The 22,201-nt window shown below is 53.4% G+C and overlaps 2 protein-coding genes and 1 long non-coding RNA gene across 3 annotated transcripts; 1 reads left to right on the top strand and 2 right to left on the bottom strand.

The window, feature by feature from the left end:
- Positions 1–680: 680 nt before the first annotated feature.
- On the bottom strand, positions 681–2,638 carry LOC135305732 (uncharacterized). The gene is made up of 2 exons (XR_010366716.1): positions 2,397–2,638; positions 681–2,116 (listed from the first exon to the last, which is right to left on the bottom strand). It is a non-coding gene; the product is annotated as an uncharacterized LOC135305732 (long non-coding RNA).
- A 103-nt stretch (positions 2,639–2,741) lies between these two features.
- On the top strand, positions 2,742–3,772 carry LOC135305671 (ribosomal RNA processing protein 1 homolog). The gene is made up of 3 exons (XM_064429418.1): positions 2,742–2,888; positions 3,001–3,214; positions 3,533–3,772. Exons 1-2 carry the CDS (start codon positions 2,865–2,867, stop codon positions 3,208–3,210), a joined length of 234 nt encoding a protein of 77 aa, XP_064285488.1. The 5' UTR covers positions 2,742–2,864; the 3' UTR covers positions 3,211–3,214; positions 3,533–3,772.
- A 13,796-nt stretch (positions 3,773–17,568) lies between these two features.
- LOC135305933 (olfactory receptor 14J1-like) lies at positions 17,569–18,501 on the bottom strand. Its single transcript, XM_064429510.1, has one exon. The coding sequence runs from the start codon at positions 18,499–18,501 to the stop codon at positions 17,569–17,571; it is 933 nt and encodes a 310-aa protein (XP_064285580.1).
- Positions 18,502–22,201: the final 3,700 nt, after the last annotated feature.

The raw sequence follows: 22,201 nt of genomic DNA, 5'->3' as shown, positions 1-22,201 counted from the left end.
CCCCAGGCTAGCTCTTTGGCACACAAGCCACAGCGAGGGGGGGCACTCTCCTCGCTTCCGCTTGCAAGGAGAGAGCCTTATGCACTAATGCCTTGAAGGAGTCTGGGCCAATGCCAACGGGAGTGAAGACAGCGGGTTTCGACTTCTGGTGATACAGGGTCTATTGGGAGGAGCAGGGAGATGAAAAGTCTAGGAGGTCTAGAAACTGAAGACAGTGGGAAAGGGCTTACAGCAGCTTATAAAGGGGGGTGGCAACAGGGGTGGAGTTGGCCCTCCAACCAAGAGAGGAGCAGGAAGGAGTGGAAAAGGAAAGAAGGACACTGCTGTGGGACCAATGGAGAGCAACTAGGGGAGCGGCCCCACCCCCTAAACCAATCACTTGATGCCCAGAAGAGAAGCTTCTAGATGGAGAAGATGTGTCGCCAAGTGATGGACAGGGCACCAGGCTCAGTCAAAACAAAAGATGCATTTGTAACTGGGGCAACAGGGGAGGAGACAGAGAGACTGACAAGGACTGCGGGGGAGGAGGCAACCTGGGTAGAACCATTGTATAACTAAAGGGGTGAATGGAACAAAACAACTTACAATATACAACTTAGCATAAGTAAAAACCCAAAAAAAACACAACACAACATCTCTCCCTTTTTGGTTTAAAATTAATCACAAGAGGAGAAAACAAGTCCTTAAAATGAAGTAAATTCAATTTGATTGTTAAATTCCAAGTAAATGTCCCCAAACCAAGGTTGAGCTAGTGGGGCAGAAGCCCACCAGCCCTCCTCAGGAGCCAGATGGTCTTCGGTGGAGTCTTGATCTTCTTCCTCCAGGTCTGATGTTGGAATTTGCACTCAGTTAATGCTTGGGGAAGATGTCATCTTTGTAAGAAATTTTAGTATTAGCTGCCATATGATGCTGGCAGCAACACAGACAATTAAAATGACTAAACAGAACAAAAGAATGGTTATTAAAACAGAGCCCACCCAGCCTGAAAGGCCCCATCTGGAGAAAATGTCCCCCAGGCAGTCTGCACTCTCTTTCTTAATCTGATGCACCATGTCCTTCAGTTGTGCAATTGTATTCCTGATGTCCTTGGCCTTAGATGTCAAGTTCAGACAGGAGAGCCCCTCAAACTTCACATTGATGGTAATGGAGCAGGAGCAGGAAATCAGTTGCTGCCCTGTTCGGAAGGGTTGCCTGCCTTGTTATTTCTTCATCTGATAGGAGGTCGCTCAGGACTGCTGAGATTAAGTTCGCTTGTTTGGCTACCCAGAACTCTAGGTGAGCTAATTCACCTGCAGCTTTTGTCGCAGCCACCCAAGGTAAAAGGACTGTGATTGCAACACCTTTAGGTTTGGACCAATGAACAATTTCCAAATCACACTTAGAATCTAATTCTTGAAGGTTTCTCCGGGAATGGGCTGAATTGTGTGTGACGTTTCTAGATTTCCAATTTGAAATTTGGGTATTGTTGGGTGCAAACAGCGTCAGCCTCCCAAAAGAACAAGGGCCTCCTATCAGGCGAGAGGGGATGCCTGCCCAAGCTGGGTCTCCACAAATTAAGAAAATTCCCCGGGGAAGGGATCGGGATTTGTGGTCATAAGTCGAAGCCATGGAAATTTGGGAAACGGCTTTGCACCAGTTTCCAGCGGTGTAATCTTGATTGTGTTGAAGGACTGGGAGGTAGGATTTATCAAGGGGGTCTGGGGAAAACAGAAATTGGACACAAACTGAGGCTGGCACGGAGCCGAGCAAGGTAAACTCAAGGGGTTCAGAATCTGAATGATTTAATTTGGGGAGGAGATTTCTCCAGACAAGGTTAGGGTTAATTCCAGGGGAGAGGTAACTTTCTAATGGGCAAGGAGTTTCAGGGAACTGTTGAGAGGGGGAGGAAACTCATCTAGGTTTGAAGGGATCCCCACAAGGCAGGTCGACAAGGGGTGTGCTGCTGAAACAGTGGTCAAACAAAGAAGATCCTGGTCAAGGACCTTGGTGAGCACTTTCCAGATGTTAACTTTTGGCTGGGGGATGATCCACATATCAACAGGTGGTATGGTGGACCAGATGAAAACCAGGATGACGGTGATCCAAAGCCAGATGAGGGCCATTAGGTTTGGGTTTACTGGAAAAGAATCAGAATCAGTGAGTACAATGCAAAAAAAGGGGGGTGGTTCTACTCCAGGATGATGAGATCATCTGAAAAAGGTCTCTTCTTCCTCCTCCAACAAACATCTTCTACTTGCACTACCTGACAAGCCAAACGTTTTTTTGGTAGAAATGGCTTGACCCATTTGGAGGGGTACCCACTTAGGCCCAGAGGGAGTGGATACTCAAGCGTATTCCCCTCCCCAGGTGACAAGCTGGAAGGGGCCCTCCACTTTCCAGGTCTCCGGGTCTCTTACCATGACCCAGGACCTGTCCTTCAGCTCCAGTAGAGGGTTTGCGTGGTAACACCGAGTCATGGGTGGATTCAAATTGGTGAGGCACTGGCCCAGGCTGTGCACAGAGGCTGTGCATGCCCCATCCTTGGGAACAGGGCTCTGAGCAGCCTGCTCTGGGGGAAGACTGCTCAGCTGGGAACAAGATGTTGTTCTTCAGGCTCCCTTCCAAGCCCAACCATTCAGGGACTCCATCATTCCATGGTCTCCACTGTCCACTTCAGATGGAGCCTGGGAACTGTGATGTCACAGCCCACGCTCCAGCTGGAACGTCCAGCGCCCAGCAAAGGGCACAACACAACCCTTGGCTGCTGTGTTGACACGCTCTGCACCTTGCTCCTGCCCTCGCCTTTCACTCTTCTTATCCCCCCGATACCCCCATCATTCCTGACAGCTCCTGACTGCCTGGATTTCCTCATCCAGCCCTGCAGGATGCTCCCCTTTGTTCTGAGGAAGGTATGGTGCCATTCCATGGAGGTGGACACCCCGCACCTGCCCGGGTGGGCTGGAGCTCTGTGGGGATGGAGTGGGACAGGGACCCCACTCTGAGGTTCTGCTACCTCTGCAGCCTGTCCCAGACAGAGAGGAGGAGATGGAGGTAGATACAAAGATTGATATGGAGGAGGAGATGGAAATCGACGGAGAAGACCCTGGAGAGGAAGAGATGGATGTGGATGTGGATGTGGATGATGAAGAAGAGATGGATGTGGATATGGATGAGCAAGAAGATATGGATGTGGATATGGAAGAGTCCATTGAGGACATGGATATTGATTAAGAAGGTGAGGAAGAGGCCATGATCTTGGCATGAAGAGCAATGCCAGCAGCGGGACAGGCAGAGTGGGTCTCCTGCTGCCAGGCTGGGGCTGGGCTGGGTGCTCCCTGCTCAGGGACATTGTACCCAGGGCACTGGATTCTGGTGGCCATCCACAGCCTGTCCTGTGCCTGCTTTGCTCCACACAAGCTCCATGCCAGACCCAGCCAGGCTCAGTCCTGGTAGCAGAGTCCTGCTGCTGTGCCAGTGTCTGCCAAGCCTGGGGGCACATGCAAGAACCCTCTGTGCCTGACTGGAGTGACCGTGGCATTTGCTTTTCTTCCAGGTGCAATGGACAGCACAGACAGAGACACCACCCTTGTATATATATGTTCTACAGTTTGTTGTTGTTCTTTAGAATGTAGATTGTAGGGCTATTTTTGACATCTGTAAATACGTTTCCCATAGTTTTGCTAGGTAGGTTTTTATGTATATATGTTCTCTCGATTGTTGTTGTTACAAATATTCTTACAATGTAAATGTATTCTGCATTTTTGCTGCTGTTTTTCTGTAATAAACAAATTTTACTTTTCACACCCCAGTTCTCCTTGTATTTGCTTCAGGCACAGGCAGCATTTTGGAAACTGGTTGTTTCCACTTGCTCCAGGTCGCCAGGACTGGGGGTCCCTGGCATAGCCACCACAGGAGTGGGGGTCCCTGTGCACAGAGGGGTCCCACTGACAGAGGTGAGCCTCTCCTTGCAGTTTCTCTGGACACACTTGGGAGCTGTAGGGGCAAAGCCCAGCGTGCCCTGGCCCATGGATCCCATGTTGGAGCAGGGCTGAGCCTGTGTGCTCCTGCAGAGCCTCAGCCATGCCTCTTCCCTGGTGTGAGAGTCTGTCCGAAACTTCCCTCATTTTTTTTGCCTCTCGATCGTCATGAAAGCCAAGACCACCGGGGAAAGGGAAAGATCCTGTTCTGAAAATCCAGGTCTGTCTGGTCCATCAAGCCAGATTATTGCCTACGGGTGTGTTTGCTCAACTCATGGAACACTGCACCCGAGAAGGGGCAGTGTGCTCTCCTTCACCTGCATCACCTAGCAATGCTAGTGCTGGAATTTCTCCACCCTTCTGACTTGGCTGGACTTTCTTTCTGGAAGGACCTTCCCGGGGGTCACCACAAAAGGACCCTCCATTCACCGTACATCAACCACCGTGACAGATGGACTGAGATGGGAGAAGGTTCTCCCTCAAGGACTGAGACATGCGACCCCTACATGGAAAAGCTCCCCCCTTCTTCCCAAAAGGACTGAGACTGAAATCCCCACCGTAGGGTGAGGGAAGGTATGCATGGGGACCGGAGCAAGTTTTGCAAGCGACCACTGGACCGAGAAGACAATGGTTCTTGCCTACGACATCTGCTGCTGACGACACCTGCTCCTGATGGACTACTGATGGACTCCTTGTAGACTATTTTGAAATGGGTCCCCTTCCCCATTTCAAAAGGACTATAAAAAAGGTTAGACCTGACTGATACCTTTGAGATCTCCCCTGACGTGAAGGCGACAGGCTCTTCGTCGACCGGACTTCGAGGAACTTTGTCATCCGCACGTCTGGTAGCTATATACCTCCTTGCCCTCCCTCTCTTCTTTTTCTTTTCCTTATTCTTTTCCCTTTCTTCTTTCCCCTTCTCTCTAACGCATCTTCTCTATGGCTATTTAATAAAAGTACATGTATTTTGATTTTACTGCAAATCCCCTTGTCGTGTCAGTTTTTTGCACCCTGAGATCAGTGAAAAAGAACCTTCACGAATCACGTCCTTAGGACGGATCGTGTCAGTTTCCCACCAGCTCCAATCTCCTCCTGCATGAGCAGACTCACACCAAGAAGAAGCCATTTCGCTGCCCCGACTGCAGGAAGGGCTTCAAGCACAACTCGGCCCTCATCACCCACCGGCGCATCCACACTGGGGAGAGGCCCTACAAGTGTCCCCAGTGTGGGAAGAGCTTCACCCAGAGCTCTCACTTGACCCAACACCAACGGAGGCACCAGTAAGGGAAGCTCTGCAAATGCCGTAGTTGCAGGAAGAGCTTCATGCCCAGTTGCAGCTTCATCCCCCACTGTAAGACCCACGTTGGGAAGAGCCCTGGTGATCAATGGTCCCTGTGATACATGCTGGGAAGACACCTGTACCTTTTCCTACCCTTGCCAACGACATGATGTGGGCCTAACATGAGGGTCAGGCCATGGCCCTGTCATTACATTCACTCCCATCTCTGGTCAGTGATAGGAGCACGAAAGAGACTCCCTGTCTCCCTGAAGAGAAGGGTATCCTTCCCGGGAGCGAGGATAAACATGGTTGGGTAGAGGCAGTCAGTGGTAATGTAGCTTTTCCTGCAAATCCTTTCTCTTATTCCTTGCGGTTATCGATATTGTTTCTGTTGCTGTTTGTTCTTTGTCTTGTTGCTATTCCCAATAAATTGTTCTTATCCCAGCCCAGGACCTTTGCCTTTTGTTCTTTCCATGGGAGGCAGGAGGGCAGTGAGGGCAGCGCGGTTTTAGCAGGAGCAGGACATTGGGGACCCGAAGTCCTAAACCTCAGCCAGTAGAAACCAAGCCCTGGTGCCCATGGCAGCAGCCTTGGGAGCAGGTCCCTGGCTGGGGCTGTGGGAACCTCTTCCCTCTGGTGCCCAGGGACAGGACTGGAGGGAACGGCTGCAGCTGAGTCGGGGCAGGCTCAGGTTGGATCTCAGGAAAAGGCTTTTCCCCAGAGGCTGCTGGGGCACTGCCCAGGCTCCCCAGGGAAGGCTCCCAGCTCCAGGGCTCTCTGAGCTCCAGCAGCGTTTGGACAGCACTGCCAGGCCCAGGCTGGCATTGTTGGGGTGTCCTGTGCAGGGCCAGCAGTTGGACTCCAGGATCCTGATGGGTCCCTCCCAGCTCAGCCAATTCTGTGGATCTGGGGGAACAGGGGCCTGGTAATGGATGCCATGGAAACTGACCATAGCAACAGGGGCCTGGTGGTGGTTGCCCACTAAGGATCAGATTTGTCACAGGCTCTCAGAGGGGTTCCATGGGGACTTTCCAAGAGTCTCCACGCTGTTCAAGAGCTGGAATGTCACAGGCAGAGACAGGGGCTCCATGGACACCTCCCAGGGGTTTCTGGGGATGGTAAAGAGCCCTGTGGTCAGAGGCAGTCACAGCCATTCCATGGCGACATCCCAGGGCACATTGGGCTGCAAAGGCACCGATCTGTCACAGGCACTCACGGGGGCTCCACGGTGACATCCCAGGAGTCCCCAGGCTGCCAATGAGCTGGGATGTCCCAGACACTCACAGGGGCTCCTGTCATGGGCACAGTGGGAGCTTCAGGCAAAAGCTTTATTTCTTTTTTGGAGAAACTCCTGATGAGTCATGAGATGGAGAAATGACACCCAACAGACACCATGGATCCTCAAACCCCTGCAGGACCCCTAGACTTCCAAAATTTATTTTATTAGAGGAGAGTGGGAGTGGCTGGATCCAATCCCAGCCCCAGACTTTGTCAAAGCTGTAAAAGATTAGACAGGTAGAATTGAACCTTAATGCAATTTGTCCCACAGGATTATCGATGGAATACTAGATAAATTGATATAAATACAGCTCTGATTGATTCTGATCATGATTAGACAGAATGGTTTGTTTACACCACAGATTAAATTTTAAAAAAGAGTTATTTACTCCACAGTATAGGAGCTATAACAATTGTTAGCATATAGTGCTCCAGGAAGCAATTTTGATGTCAACAGGGCCTTGCTGGAGTTGTTGGAGCCCATTGCAGGCAGAGCCTCCTGCTCCAGCAGGAACTGCCTTTCCTGTGCCAGCAGCAGGGCAGGTCCCGCTGCAGGAAAAGCCCCAGGCCAGCCCCAGCACAGGGAAGGGCTCGGGCACAAGGGCAGAGTGCCGTGCTGGGAGCTGTGCCAGGCAGAGCCTGAGGCACCAAAGGCACCTTGGCAGCAGCAGCTGCTTGCAGGCCATGGCCAGAAGCCTCCCTTGGCAGCCCGGCCTGGTGGCCAGCACTGCAGAGCTGCTGCCTCAGGGCTCATTTCTGCCTGGGCTCTGAAAAGCCACTTCTGCTCCAGGAGCCTGCCTGGGAAGCCATTGGCCACTGCACCTTGGGGACAAGATATGAATGACAAAACCCTTCATGCCAGCAGAGAGAAGGCAGGGGCAGAGGAAAGGGGAGAGCCAGGCCCAGGGCACAGGGCTGCCATGGTGATGGCTGTGAGGTCACTGCCCCTGCAGCAGCCTGGCTGCCCTCAGCAGACATTCTGGCCAGAAGCGTTGTGAGGGCACCCAGCACATCAGAGAACCCACACAACAGGAATTCTGTGCTTGGGGATGAGGTTGTTTCACTGGGTGAGGCTGCACAAAGCTCCTGCTCTTGGACAATTCCTGGGATGGGAAATCCACTTCTCTGGAAAAACAGTTGCAGTTTTGTGCCACTCTCATCATTGTAAAATATTTCCTCGTTTTAACAAATGTAAATCCACCCTCATTCAGTTGAGTGATATTGACTCCTGTTCTGTTACTGCAAGATGTGGGACTAAATAATGTTGACCACTATTTTTCCATTTTCACAGACCTTGGAAAGTAACCAAAAATCTCCCAAGATGGGGTTTGGAGGCCTCATCACATAACCAGCAGGTAGAAGGTGGTGGCTCTGGGCTCAGTGGTGTGGAGAATGAGGACAGAACAGGAGCAGCCTGAGAGGGACTGAAGGGTGGTTTCAGAGAGGCTGGAGTTTTTCTTCATTGTGTAAAACACCCAGAGAAAGAAATAATGGCACCAAGGGTGTAGAGTTCCCCCGCCCCAGGAAGCAGGCATTCTACCCAGACAGACAGCATCGGGTGAGGGGCGTGATTTAAAGAGGATTCCGTCCCTCCACCCTGTGGGGCATGCCTCTGCAAGTCCAGGAAAAGACACTCCATCCCATCTGGTCAAATAAGGAGTGGCCACAGAACATTTTTCCTTTTCTGTAACCTCATTGGTTCAAATTCTACTGAAAAGTGCCCGCCACACATTTTTCCATTGTTTGTCCTCCCCAATCCACTCCTTTGCAGTCCCCTGCTCCTTCTGCGATTGGACCCCGACCCTAAACTCCACCCCTACCCTGTCATATAAAACCCATGACAAGCCACCACCCCCTTTCCCCCTTAATTTCTTGTCTTGGTACCTGGCACAATAAAGGATCCTGTGCTTTTCTAAACCAGTACCCATCCTGTTGCCTTCCTTTCCCTGTTGGTCATCGATGCCTGCCTGAGGTCTGAGACTCTGGGGTCTGGGGGAGTGGTTTTGCTGCTTACTGCAGTGGAACACAACACAAGGGCAGCTGGGGAGGCCCAAACTGGACATGAAGAGAAAGGAATTTCCTCCCCCAGGGCAGGGCTGTGGTGCAGAAGGAGCCTGGAGCAGCCCAAGGCTTTGTGTGGGCAGGCAGAGGCAGGCAGGAGGCAGAGCTGTCAGCAAAGGAAGAGGCCAGCCAGGTGGGGCAGCCGGGGGATGACAACAGCCTGCAGGGACAGAGGCACAGGGCAGGGACACCGTAGGACAGCCTGGGCTGCACAGGGCACAGGGATGGGCAGCAGCTGCAAGGCATTGACAGAGCCAACTTGGGCAGCACTTTGGCCATGGCTGCTGGCCCTGGACCTGAGCCAGGAGCAGGAGATAAGTGACCCTTGCAGGCCTGGAGCCTCATTGCCTCCTTGTCCCTGCTCAGCAGCCTGGCAGGGGCTGCCCCATGGTGCTGCCCTTGGCATCGCACATCCCCACATGCCAGTGCCCATCCTGGGAAGAGCCCTGAGCAAGGTGGGAGGGACAGGATCTGCCTGGCCAGGGGCTGGGGCTCAGGCCTTGGCCCTTTGCATTCCTGAAACACATCCAGGTTTGCTCAGCACCAGAGACACCTTTGCCTTGTTTGTCCCCAGCTGTCATCACTGCCTCCAGTGCTCTGCTCTGGCTGCAACCTGGGGACACTTTCTCAGTTGTGTCCTTCAATGGGCACCATTATCCCTTCAAGAAAACTTCTGTTTTTCAATCTGACTTTGAGATGTTGACAGGTTTTTGAGCACACTCTGAGGGACTGAGTCTGATGCAAAGAGCACAAAGCCCCTGAGGGTCATTAAAGTCCTTGTGCTGTGTCTGTGCTGCTGAGCTGGGCCGGGCTCCTGGCCCAGAGGCAGCTCCTGGCAAGGGCAGCGCTGCAGAGAGACAGCTCTAGCCAGGAGCAGCTCCTGTGCACAGCCCAGCAGGGCTGGGGCACTGCCAGGGCAGCTCAGGGACACCAGCAGGGCACAGCCAGAGCTGACAGGTGCTCAGCACTGGCAGGGGCTGGGGGATGTCCCAGAGGGGGCTGTGTCACAGCGGCACCTCTGTGGCTGTGTCCTAGAGGCACAGAGCAGCTGTGATGTCAGCAAGGGGTTGTGTGACAGCACAGAGTGGGCTGTGTGAGGTCACAGGTTGGACTATGACATCACAGAGTTTGCTGTGTGAGGTCACTGAGCAGCTACAGCATCATAGAGGAGACTGTGTGACAACACAAAGCAGGCTGTGACATCATGGCATGGCTGTATGACATCATAGTGGAGACTGAGGTCAAAGTGTGTGCTGTGACATTACAGAGTGGCAGTATGACATCACAGAGAGGGTTTTGTGACATCACTGAGGGTGTTGTGACATCACAGAGCTGTCTGTGACATCATGGAGTAGGGCATGAGGCCATAGAGCAGATCCGGACGTAACAGCTGGTGGCTCTGTGACATCAGCGAGTGGGTTGTGACATTACCGCGTGACGGAGTAACATCATAGAGAAGACTGTGACATCACAGAACAGACTGTGACATCACAAAGCAACTTTCTGACATCACAGAGTCTTCTGGGACATCACAATGCAGCTGCATGACATTCCAGGGTGACATCCCAGAATTGGCTCTGTGACAAAACAAGGGTGCTGTTTGACATTGCAGAGTGGGCTGTGACATCACAGGTGGCTGTGTTAAATCATAGGGTGCTCTGTGACATCACAGGATGCTGTATGAGATCACAGGTGGCTGTGTGACATCCTAGGGGCTGTGTGACATCACAGGGTGGCTGCTTGTCCCCGCTCAGCAGCCTGGCCGGGGCCGCCCCATGGTGCTGCCCTTGGCATTGCACATCCCCACATGCCAGAGCCCATCCTGGGAAGAGCCCTGAGCAAGGACGGAGGGACAGGATATGCCTTGTCAGGGGCTGGAGCTCAGGCCTTGGCCCTCTGCATTCCTGAAACACATCCAGGTTTATTCAGCACCAGAGACACCTTTGCCTGGTTTGTCCCCAGCTGTCATCACTGCCTCCAGTGTTCTGCTCTGGCTGCAACCTGGGGACACTTTTTCAGTCATGTCCCTCAGTGGGACTCATTAAAACTTCAAGAAACTTCGGAGTTTAAATTTAACTTTGAGTTTTAGAGAAGTTCTTTGAAGACTCTCTCAGGGACTAAGTCTGATGTAAACAACACCAAAGCCCTGAGAGAGTCATTAAAGTTTTCCAAGTCCAATTATGGAGAAATATTTCAAAGAGCTTGTAAGACATACACATGCCTATTTTAAAGGGTTTATTTTATTACATTTCTCTTCAGAGCAGAGGCATTTGCAGCATTCTGTGATTGATATTGACCCAGGGTCTCTCCTCAGGAGCTCTGGCCTGCTCAGAGAAGCTGTGCCTTGAGCTCTGACCCAGTGTGGACAACCTTGCTCCACGTTCCCCACCCCCATCCTGTCTGTCCTCACTCACCTGGGACCTGCTGTGCTTGTAGAGCTGGCTGCACTCAGCCTAAGAGGGGTTTTCCCTTTTTGGGCTTTTTTGAAGCAATCTCAGACTCCTGAGTTTCCCCACTGAACACAGACACACTCCTCAGGTGTGTGCCAGCCCAAGGTGCCACCAAAACCACTGCAGAGCTGCCCTGGGCCAGCTGTGAGGGTGGATCATCAGCCCAAGCTGCACTGGGCCACTGCAAGGGGCTGTGGCCATGGACACTGCCCTGACCCCACTGCTGGGTTTGGCTGCCACGGCAACCCTGAGAAATTAAACTGTGCTTGGAAACACTGCGGAGGACTGGGACAACCTGAGAACACAAGGAATGCTGAGGGAGAATCTGGATGGACTGGGATGGACTGTGGGGGTACACTGAGACACAGTGGGACATGCTGGAACATACTGGGATATACTGGGAGTGACACTGGGGCATGGGACATTGCAGGGAAGACTGGGAGACACTGGGGCATACTGTGGATGGCATTGGGAGGAACTGAGAGGGACTGGGAATGAACTTATGTGTATTGGGACAAATGGTCTCTACTGGGAGGGCCTGGAGGGGCATAGTGGATGTGCTTGGTTGTACTGGGGATGAACTGGGCAATACTGAGAGGGACTGGAGGGATTGAATGGGCTGTTCCCACCTCTGCCGTCTCCCATTTGCCAAAGCTCCCATCCATCACCGCTCACAACCAAACAGCCCAAGGGATCGGGGCCTCAAGGGCAGAGCCTGATGTCAGTGCCATCTTTTCGTTTTTTCCTACAACTCCTGTCATGCTCCAGTCGCAATTGAGCCCCATTGGAGCCGGGACTGCAATGCTCGTCATGCCCCGCGCTCCACAGAGCCCACCCCGGCATCCACCCCCCATCTGTCCCATAAGTGTCCCCCCGACCCTCCAGGATCCCTCAGTGCCCCTCAGAGCCCATTCGGGACCCCGCAAAAGAGTCCCCGGATCCCCCGAGTGCTCCCAGCCCCACAGATGCCCGGTACAGCCATTTCTGGGAATTCATCTCCTCTCATCCCCCGCAGCCCCAGAGCTCCTCATAGCACAGCCCCGCACCTAAAACTCGTGCCGTGCCCCACGCCTTAAAGAGCCCAGTTGGAGCTCCCCAAGCGCCCCCCAGGTATTCCCGAACCATTTACGTTCCCCCCGAGGACTCAAGTCGCGGCTCGGGCCCTGAAGTGTCACCCCAAGTGCCTTCCTGAACCCCCAAACGCCGCGGTCCAGCCACTTCCGGGACTACAGCTCCCATCATGCTCCGCGGCGCAGGTACAGCGCTCTTCGAGCCGGGACTTCATCTCCCGTCATGCCCCGCCATCACCAAAAGCCATTGCAGCTGTGCCTACAACTCCCGTGATGCTCCGCGGCGCGATTAAACCGCATTATACCCGTGCCTACAACTCCCATCACCCCCCGCGCCCCAGAGAGCCCCGTTCGAGCTCCCCAAGGGCTCGACCAGACCCCGAAGGGCCCCAAATTCCCCTCCCTGGCCTCCAAGGGCCGCCCTGGACCCCCAAGTGCTCCCCCGGACCCAGAAATGTCCCTCAGAATTCCTGAGTGCCCCTCCAAGTGCCCACCCGGCTCCCCCAAGTGTCGTCCATACCCTCAAGTTCTTTCTAAATTCCCTCCCCAGACCCACAACTGCCTCAAATGTGCCCCAGAAATGTCTCTCTGGACACCAAAAGGCTCTCCCATGCCCCTGTCTGAGAAAAAGATGATAAAAACAATGACAAAATGACTGGACATATTACTAATTACCATAAAGAGGAAGAAATAAATAGCCAATAGATCTTCATTAGTTAAGGAAGGGGAATGTGCTACATAGAACCAAAGAACATTAATGTTCTTGGCTACTAAAAATGTATAGATTTTTTATGCAAATATAAAAACTAGGTAAGAAAAACCACTGTTAATATTATAAATGAAAATAAATATATACACAATTAAATAATCACACAAAATAATGTGTTACAGAATAAAACAAAATAATAAATTACATTAACATTTTTGGATATTTTGGGATGTCAGCCCCAGGTGGGTTATGACAGACATGGTGAGGTAGGGGGTGAAGAGCAGGTTGTCCAAAAAGGGTCAGCCCAAAAAGGGCTCATTCGTCTCCATGCCCAGACCTGCTAAAAAGACATTCAGCATCAAGATCACTTGAGGAATGCTTCTATCACCTCTTCTCTGCAATGAAAAATAAAAACCAAACTCACATATGTGATTAAAAAACCAAAAATCATGAGGTGCACTTTGTAATCTCCCTCCTTAACTCCAATCACTGCACAAGCCCTGGAGACTTGAAGACAATTGAAGGGAGACAAAGAGCTCCTGAGGGCTTTCTGTGTTTTAATCAGCCCCACGGTGGATTTGGGGCTGGGTCCAGGAGCCTCAGGCACTGAGAGAAGGATGAAGAAGCTGCTCAAGGAGTCAGCAGCAAAACTCCAAGTGCCTTGGAGCATGGCTGGGCCCCAGTGAGGGCAGGGAGTGCCAAAGGCTCCCCAGGGACTGCTGAGAGCAGATCCTTGAGGCCAGGAGTGCAGGGAGCCCAAGGCTCTGGGCAGGGAAGTGCAATGCTGAGCAAGGCCTGGGCTGGCTGGGGGAAGCAGAAAGGCCAAGCCCTGAGCCCAGCATGGGCCAGCAGGGCTTGTCCCTCACGGGTGGCTCGGGGCTCTCTGTGGGGCAGGGGGATGTGAGGGGCAGCAAGGACAAATGCCATCAACCTGCAGCCCCTGCCAGCCTGGCCAGGGAGGCCGAGGGAGAGCCAAAGTGCAGCCCCTGCCAGGAAAGTTCCTGCTGTGGGGCCTCCAGAGGCGCTGCCCGAGCCCAGGGCACAAAGGCCTGGGTGCCTGTGGCCCTGCCAGCCCTGCCCAGCCCTCGGCCATCTGTCCTGCAGGCTGTGCCCCCTGTGCGTGCTGCTCCTGTGCCCTGGCCGGCTGCACTCGCCCCTCTGGCTGTGCCCCAGCATTTCTCAGCCAGCGTTTCTGTGCCCTCCCTGGGCTCCCTGCACCCAGCGCTGCCGGCTCCTGCACACAGAGCCGGCCATGGCCCAGCCTCACGCTGCCACACCTCGAGCACCACAATTCCACCCTGGCAGGGACTTTGCTTTCTCCTCAGCTCCAGCCTGAACCTTCCAAGCTGTACTTTGGGGAGGTTTCCTGCAATCCCCACTCCCAGGGAAAGCTCTGTCTCCTGCTGTTCATGAACAGAGAAGGGCTGGTGGGAGAAGTGCTGGTCAGAGGCTGTTTGGGGCACAGTCACCATGAAATTATTGACTTTTTAAATATTCTGTGAAAGAAGGAGGGACATCAATAAATCTTCTACACTGGACTTTTAAGGGCAGACTTGGGCCTGTTGAGGATGCAGATTTGGGGAGTACCAAACCAGGTATTGATTTTTTAAAGACAAACAGCCCATAAAAACAACGAGTTCCAGGAAGGATGGAAACACTTCAAAAAAGAAATCTTGAAGGAGCAAGAGTAGGCTGCCCCTTTGTGCAGAAAGATGACCCAGAGGAAGTAATGACTGGCCTGGCAGGGCATGGAGCTTTTCAAGGAAAAGGGGGATTAAAAAGGGATTAAAAAGGATATTTTTAGGGATTAAAAAGAGGGTGCACCACCTGTGGTCGTAGAGGCAAGTAAATAAAGAAATGTTTAAGGATGTTGTTAGGTTGTGCAGAAAGGAAATGAGGGGGGTGAAAGCCCAGTCAGGACTTAACTTGGATACTTCTGTGAAGGATAATAAACATGTTTTTATAAGTACATTAATGGTAAAAAGAGGGGTAAGGACAACCTGCATTTTTTATTGTGGGGTATATAGTTACAAAAGATGAGTAAAAAGCTGAGGTACTTCACCCCTTCTTTGCCTCAGTTTTCAACAATAAGACAGGCCATCCTCAGGACAAGTGTTCTCCTGAGCTGGTAGATGGGCACAGGGAGCAGAACAGCCCCCTGTAATCTAGGAGGAAGCAGCTGGGGACCTGCTGAGCCACTCAGGTGCTCACAGGTGTCTCTGGGAGCTGATGGGATCCATCCCAGTGGGATGAGGGAACTGGTGGATGAGCTCCCCAAGCTGCTCTCCATCATTTACCATCAGTCCTGGATCAGCAGGGAGGTCCCAGAGGAGTGGAGGTGCCAATGTGAGCCCATCCCCAAGAAGGGCTGGAAGGAGGATCTGGGGAACTCCAGGCCTGTCAGCCTGACCTGGGTGCTTGGCAAGGTTATGGAACAGATCACATTGAGAGCCATCACAGGGCACCGACAGGATGGCTGAGGGATCAGAGCCAGCCAGCGTGGATTTCAGTATCTGCACTGATGATGTGGATGAGGGGATTGAGTCCAACATCAGCAAATTTGCAGATGACACCAAGCTGGGTGTGAGTGTGGATCTGCTGGAGGGTAGGAGGGCTCTGCAGAGGGCCCTGGACAGGATGGATCCAGGAAACAAATTCAACAAGGTGAGGTTTAACAAGTCCAAGTGCCGGGTCGTGCAGTTTGGCCACAACAACCCCTGCAGCTCTACAGGCTGGGGACAGAGTGGCTGGAGAGCAGCCAGGCAGAAAGAGACCTGCAGGGACTGATGGACAGCAGGCTGGACATGAGGCAGCAGTGTGCCCAGGTGGGCAAGAAGGCCAATGGCTCCTGGCCTGGTCAGGAATGGTGTGGCCAGCAGGAGCAGGGCAGTGATTCTTCCCCTGTGCTCAGCACTGGTTGGGCAGTACCTTGAGTGCTGTGTCCAGTTCTGGGCCCCCCAATTTAGGAAGGACATGGAGGGGCTGGAGCGTGTCCAGAGAAGGGCAACAAGCCTGGTGAGGGGTCTGGAACACAAGTCCTGTGAGGACCAGCTGAGGGAGCTGGGGTCATTTTTCCTGGAGAGAAGAGGCTCAGGGAGACAAGGTGGTGTCAGGGCACAAGTTGGACTTGATGATCTCCAAGGTCTTTTCCAGCCTTGTTGATTCTGGGATTCTCTGAAACCACCCTTGGGGCAGTTGCAGATTGAGCCCTGGGCCTCGTCTTCAGAAGCTGCAGCAGCCCAGGTGCCTCAGCTTCGCCTCCCAGCTCCAAAGCCCATCCTGTCAGTCCTGCAGAGCCTCTGCAGCTCCTCCTCATTGCCCAGAACAGGGAGCCCCACAGGCAGACACAGCAGCCCAGATGTGCCCCCCTGGCCTGGGGTGCCTCTGGCAAGGGAGCAGCACCAGGCACTGCAGGAGCCTGCAGACAATTCCTGCAGCACTTGGAGGATGATCCTGCTCCCCAGGGGATGGTGACAAGTCAGGAACTGGAATGGGGAGTGGGGCCAGAGAGGAAAGGGCAAACAGGGATGGGCTGTTTGCAGGGGAGGGGACAGAGATGGGGAATAGGCAGAAATCTGGATCAGGGATGGGTAAAGAAAGCAAAGCTGAAGCCAAGGAAAGGTTTGCAGCAGTTTGGAGGTGGCTGCCAGGCAGCCCTGGCTCTGAGCAACAGCATCTGCAGTGGCACAGGAAACTCCCAGCTGATGGGAACAAACTTTCTGGCTGACTGCAGAGGCCAGGACAAAGCTGAGTGGTTTCCCTGGTGTCCCCCAGCCCTTGCTGGCCCCAGGGGCTGATGGCATTTGTGCTCCCTCAGGTTCATGTCCCCACAGCAGCAGCATGGGGGTGCTCCTGCCTGCTCTGTGCAATGCAAACAGGGGCTCCTGAGCCAGTGCTGCCGTGTCTGTGCCTGCAAGGATGCGGCACCTCTGTGAGCTGGGGGAGAGGCCAGGGCTGCAGAGGGGGGATGTTGTTGGCAGCTCCATCAGGACGCTCTGGGACGCTGCCCTGGGCTTTGCAGCACACTGGGGATGGATCAGCCCCTGCTCTGCTGCTCCTTCCCGTCTCCCCCAGGGCCCTTGCAGAGCCCCAGCCATGCTGTTTGCCCCCAGCCTGCCCACAGCCAGCCTGGGGCTGCTCAGCCTGGGGCTTTTCTGTGCTGAGCATTGGCCTGGCCATGTTCTTGAGAGAGCCTGGGCAAGGAGCCTGGAGCCCCCAGGGCCTGGCCTGAGGCGTCAGCGCTGCCCCAGCAGTGCCCATGGCCTGTCCCTGCTGCAGCCCCGGCACTGCCACCCCCAGGACTGTGCCCGGCCCCGAGAGCACTCAGGCCCTGCAGCAACACCAGGGCCACCAGGGCAGCGGGGCAGGGCCACGGCAGCAGCACTGGCAACACCAAGTGCCGCTGCTGCTGCTGGGCACAGCTGCTGTGCCAGCACTGATCTGCCCCAGCTCTGCACACAGACATTGCTGCTGCAGCTCCAGAGAAGGCAGCAAATGGGCATCTCTGCAGAAAACTCTGCTGGGAGATCCTTCAGTTCCTTTAAAATAATTGAGAGTGCAGCCTCTCATTTACACAGCATGTGGCCACAGGGAATGCGGCGAGAAACAAAATGAGAATTGGCACAAAATATTATCTGTCTTTGTCGACAACATAAAAATTTAAAAAAAAAGGAAAAGAAATTCCAAAATGAGAAGAATAAGAAATATCAATGCTTTTTTTATTACAAGTGAAAGATGACTTTTCTTACAGAAATTGTCTAGCATTTTAATATTTCTGAAACCATCTGGTCATCAGTCTCCACACTGCAGCTTTCAGCTCCTGGTTCCTCAGACTGTAGATGAGGGGGTTCAGGGTTGGAGGCACCACCGAGTACAGAACTGACACAGCCAGATCCAGGGATGGGGACGAGATGGAGGGAGGCTTTAGGTGGGCAAATATGGCAGTGCTGAGGAACAAGGACAGCACGGCCAGGTGAGGGAGGCAGGTGGAAAAGGCTTTGTGCTGTCCCTGCTCAGAGGGGATCCTCAGCACAGCCCTGAAGATCTGCACATAGGAGAAAACAATGAAAACAAAACAGCAAAGTGCTAAACAGGCGCTAACAGCAATGAGCCCCAGTTCCTTGAGGTTTGAGTGTGAACATGAGAGTTTGAGGATCTGTGGGATTTCACAGAAGAACTGGCCCAGGGCATTGCCATGGCACAGGGGCAGGGAAAATGTATTGACTGTTTGCAGCAGAGCATTGAGAAAGGCACTGGCCCAGGCAGCTGCTGCCATGTGTGCATAAGCTCTGCTGCCCAGGAGGGTCCCGTAGTGCAGGGGTTTGCAGATGGACACGTAGCGGTCATAGCACATGATGGTCAGGAGATAAAATTCTGCTGAGATGAAGAACAGAAAGAAAAATACTTGGGCAGCACATCCTGTGTAGGAGATGGTCGTGGTGTCCCAGATAGAGTTGTGCATGGCTTTGGGGACAGTGGTGCAGATGGAGCCCAGGTCGCTGAGGGCCAGGTTGAGCAGGAAGAAGAACATGGGCGTGTGCAGGTGGTGGCCGCAGGCTATGGCGCTGATGATGAGGCCGTTGCCCAGGAGGGCAGCCAGGGAGATGCCCAGCAAGAGGCAGAAGTGCAGGAGCTGCAGCTGCCGCGTGTCTGCCAATGCCAGCAGGAGGAAGTGGCTGATGGAGCTGCTGTTGGTCATTTATGCTGTCTTGGCATGAGGATCTGTAAAAAATAGTAATCATGGAATAGCTGAATTTAGAGAGGACTTCAAATATTCCAGCCCAGCCTGGGGGCACTTTCCCCCCACTGCCTGCCCAGGGCTCTGCTGCCTGGAGCTGTCCCTGCCAGCAGCTGCTTCCCTATGCCCAGGGCTGGGCCCTGCCAGTGCTGCCAGAGCCCAGCCCAGCCCTGGGGGCTCAGCTCTGCCCTGCAGACCCCTCCCAGCTCTGGCACTGCCCAGGGGCAGCTCTGGCTCTGCAGGCTCTGATGGCAACATCAGAGCACCCCTTAGGAGGCTGGAAAAGTGACACTGATGCTGCCTCTAAGGGGCCCTGTGCTGATTTCTGTTACTGCCTGGTTTGTTAACATGTGAGAAAAAATGTTTTTATTTTTCCCAACATGGACTGAGAGATAAATATGGGCAATTTCCCAGCTTGGCAACCCAGAGTAGTAGATTAAAAAAGCAGGAAATTCCCTTTTATGCAGCCTCAGCCTAGCTGTGTTCCCTGTATAATCTACATGGAAATGTTATGAAAATGAATGTTATGCTGGGAGCAGTCCTGAACAATGCAGCATCTTCACCACACAAAGAGAACACTTCCAAGCCTTACCAGTTCTCTCCTTCCCCGCAGATCTTGTCCCCCAGTGCTGGCAGCAGCTCCCCGGGCTGGCTGAGAGCTGTCCCTGGCAGGCAGCAGAGTCCCTGCCCCAGCACAGCGCCCTGGGCTGCAGGAGCCTGCTCTGCAGGACAGCCCTGGGCAGCCCTGGCTGCTCTGCACAGGAGACAATCAGAGAATGTACTCACAGGGTCTGCAGGCATTGGGATGTTCCAGCTTTAGGAGATGGCTCCAGGAGCTGCAGCTGCATTGTCCTGCATCCAGAGGTTCCTGTGCCAAGGGCTGGCAGTGCTTCTGCCCCAGGCACTTCTCAGCACCTTCCCAGTCCTGACTGATTGAAGCTCTCTGTGCCTCTGGGCTGTGCCTGGGCTGGCTGCAGGCAGTGCCCCAGCCCTGCTGGGCTGTGCACAGGAGCTGCTCATCAAGAGAAATGTGCTTTTGAAGCTCTTCTTGCTTACCAGGAGCTGCCTCTGTGCCAGGAGCCCAGCCCAGCTCAGCAGCACAGACACAGCAGCAGGACTTTAATGACCCTCTGGGGCTTTGTGCTCAGGCCCTGAACATCAGTCCCTGAGAGACAGCTGAAGAAACCTCTCCAGAACTGCAAGTCAGAATCCAACTCCAAAGTTTCTTAGACTTTTAATGGGTCCCACTGAGGGACACAACTGAGAAAGTGTCCCCAGGCCCCAGGCAGAGCAGAGAACTGGAGGCAGGGATGACAGGTGGGGACAAAGAGAAGCCAAGTCTTGGTGGCCTGGGGCACAGCAGGGTCTGTGCCACCAAGGGCTGGGAGGAGACACCTTGTCCTGAGGCTCTGGGGCCTCCTGGCACAGCCCCAGCCAGGCTGGGCACTGTCAGCCCCTTGTCCTGCCCTCAGCTTCCCCCCCTAGCCCACATCCCAGTGGCCTCAAGGATCTGCTGGAAGGAGTCCCTGGGGAGCCTTGCTCAGCAATGGCCCTGGGGGCTCCTGAATGCTCCCAGGGAATGCAGGTTTTTCAAAGGATTTTGGGTTGGGCTTTTGCCTTGGAGTCTCTGAGAGTTTTGTGCAATCATGGCCTTCAATTATCTGCTTTAATTAGTCCCTGGAGAGGCTTTGTCAGTAACAACACTCAGTGGGGCTCATTAATGCTTTGAGAAACTCAAGGTGTTTAAGGTACTTTGGATTTTCCTTTCCCCGCTGAGTCTCTGAGAGGTTTTTGTGCCATCCTGGCCACCAATTCACTCCTCCAAGGAGTCCATGAGGATCCTGTCTTGGGGGACCTCAGTGGGAACCATTCATGCCTTGACACACTTTGGGGTTTTCTTCTGACTTTGACTCCTGGACAGGTTTGTACAATCTCCTCTCAGGTCCTGAGGTTCCAGGGCTCAGCTCTAAATGCACCATAGGGCTCATTAGGATCAAGCAAGTCCTGCCAAACCATGGCTCTGCCTTGATTTCCCTCTGCTCTAGTGCAGTTCATTAGGAGGGTTTCCTTTTTCAGTTATGGAGAAATATTTCAAAGAGCTTCTAGCAAGTATGTATTCCTATTTTAAAGGGTGTCTTTTATTGCTGTTCTTATTACACAAGAGGTGATTGCAGCATTCAGTGACTGATATTGATCCAGCAGGGACTCTCCTAAGGAGTTCTGGCCTGGTCAGAGAAGCTGTGCCTTGAGGTCTGACGCAGCGTGGACAACCTTGCTCCACATTCCCCATGCCCATTTTGTCTCTTCTCACTCACCTGGGACCTGCTTTGCTCAGAGAACTGGCTGTACACAGCCAAAGAGGGGTCATCTTCTTTTGTATTTTGAAGCAATCTAAAACTCCTGAGTTTCCCCATTGAAAACAGACATCCTCCTCAAGTGTGTGCCAAGCCCAAGCTGCCACCAAGGAGGTTCCCCTTCCCTAAGGCAGAACCCTGCAAGGAATATTTTAGACACACAGGAAGTTCTGCAATAAACACAAATCCAGAGTTTGTTCAGGGCAGAATTAGACCAACTCCTGACGGACAGACCAGCTTTGAACTCCTTGCAGCTGAAAGCTCTGAGTTGGGAGGTGTGGGAGAGATCCAGGCGTGAGGGAAGGGAAATGCAGAGCACCCAGCAAGTGCTTCTGTGCAGACAGGCTGTGAGGAAGGGCACTGCAGACCTGCCCTGGGCCAGCTGTGAGTGTGGATCATCATCCCAATCTGCACTGGGCCATTACAAGACACTGTTGGATGGACACTGCACCGACCCCAGCGCGCCAGCCCCTTGCTCAGGGCTGGTGTCACTGCCCAGAGCCAGAGGGGATCCTTTGCTAGGGGCTTGTGCCATGGCCACCTGCCCTGTGCCGCGCTGGCCGCTCAGGCACCAGGAACCAGCAGCAAAGGGCACTGCCAGGGCCAAAGGCCAGCTCAGCCAGACAGAAAGGGGCAGTGCTGGCACTGTTTCCATGGCAGCCCTCACTGGTGGTGACACCTGGGTCACCTGTCCTGGCAGCTGCCATGGAAAGCCCTGGCAGGGACTGAGGGCACAGACACTGGCACTGAGACACTGCTGGGCCGGGTGCTGAGCACAGGGCTGAGCACGCAGAGATGGTTTTGTTCTTGCTGAGCTGCAACAGAGCCAAGGCCTGTCCTGCCCCTCCTCCAGCCATGCTGGGCAGGGGCTGGGGCTGTGGGGAGCTTGGCAGGGGACACAGCCAGGACAGGTGACCCCAACTGACCCCAGGGATACCCCAGACCACAGGACATCATGCTCAGTGTATGAAGTGCGGGGAACAAGGAGGAAGGGGGGAATGTTGGAGTGAGGGTTTTTGCCTTCCCAGGTAACTCTTAGGCAACAGGGAGCCCTGTTTCAGCACTGGGCAGGGTCAGTACCAAAGACACAGACACCAACTTAAGGAATACTGTCATTTATATAATTCACAGCTGCAAAGAATTACAAAAGGATAATCTCAGCAAAGCACATAATCGTGAGCAAAGAATTACAAAAGAAGTTCAGCAATCCAGTGCACACCAGTCATTACCAACATAGATTGCCTGCAGTGATTAAATAAAGATCCATTACCAGTTACCCTCAGACTTTACCATCACCCAGATCCACA

The sequence above is a fragment of the Passer domesticus genome, chromosome 8 (assembly GCF_036417665.1).
Source record: "Passer domesticus isolate bPasDom1 chromosome 8, bPasDom1.hap1, whole genome shotgun sequence".
Lineage (NCBI taxonomy): Eukaryota > Metazoa > Chordata > Aves > Passeriformes > Passeridae > Passer > Passer domesticus.
This window is presented reverse-complemented; position numbering and strand designations above follow the sequence as displayed.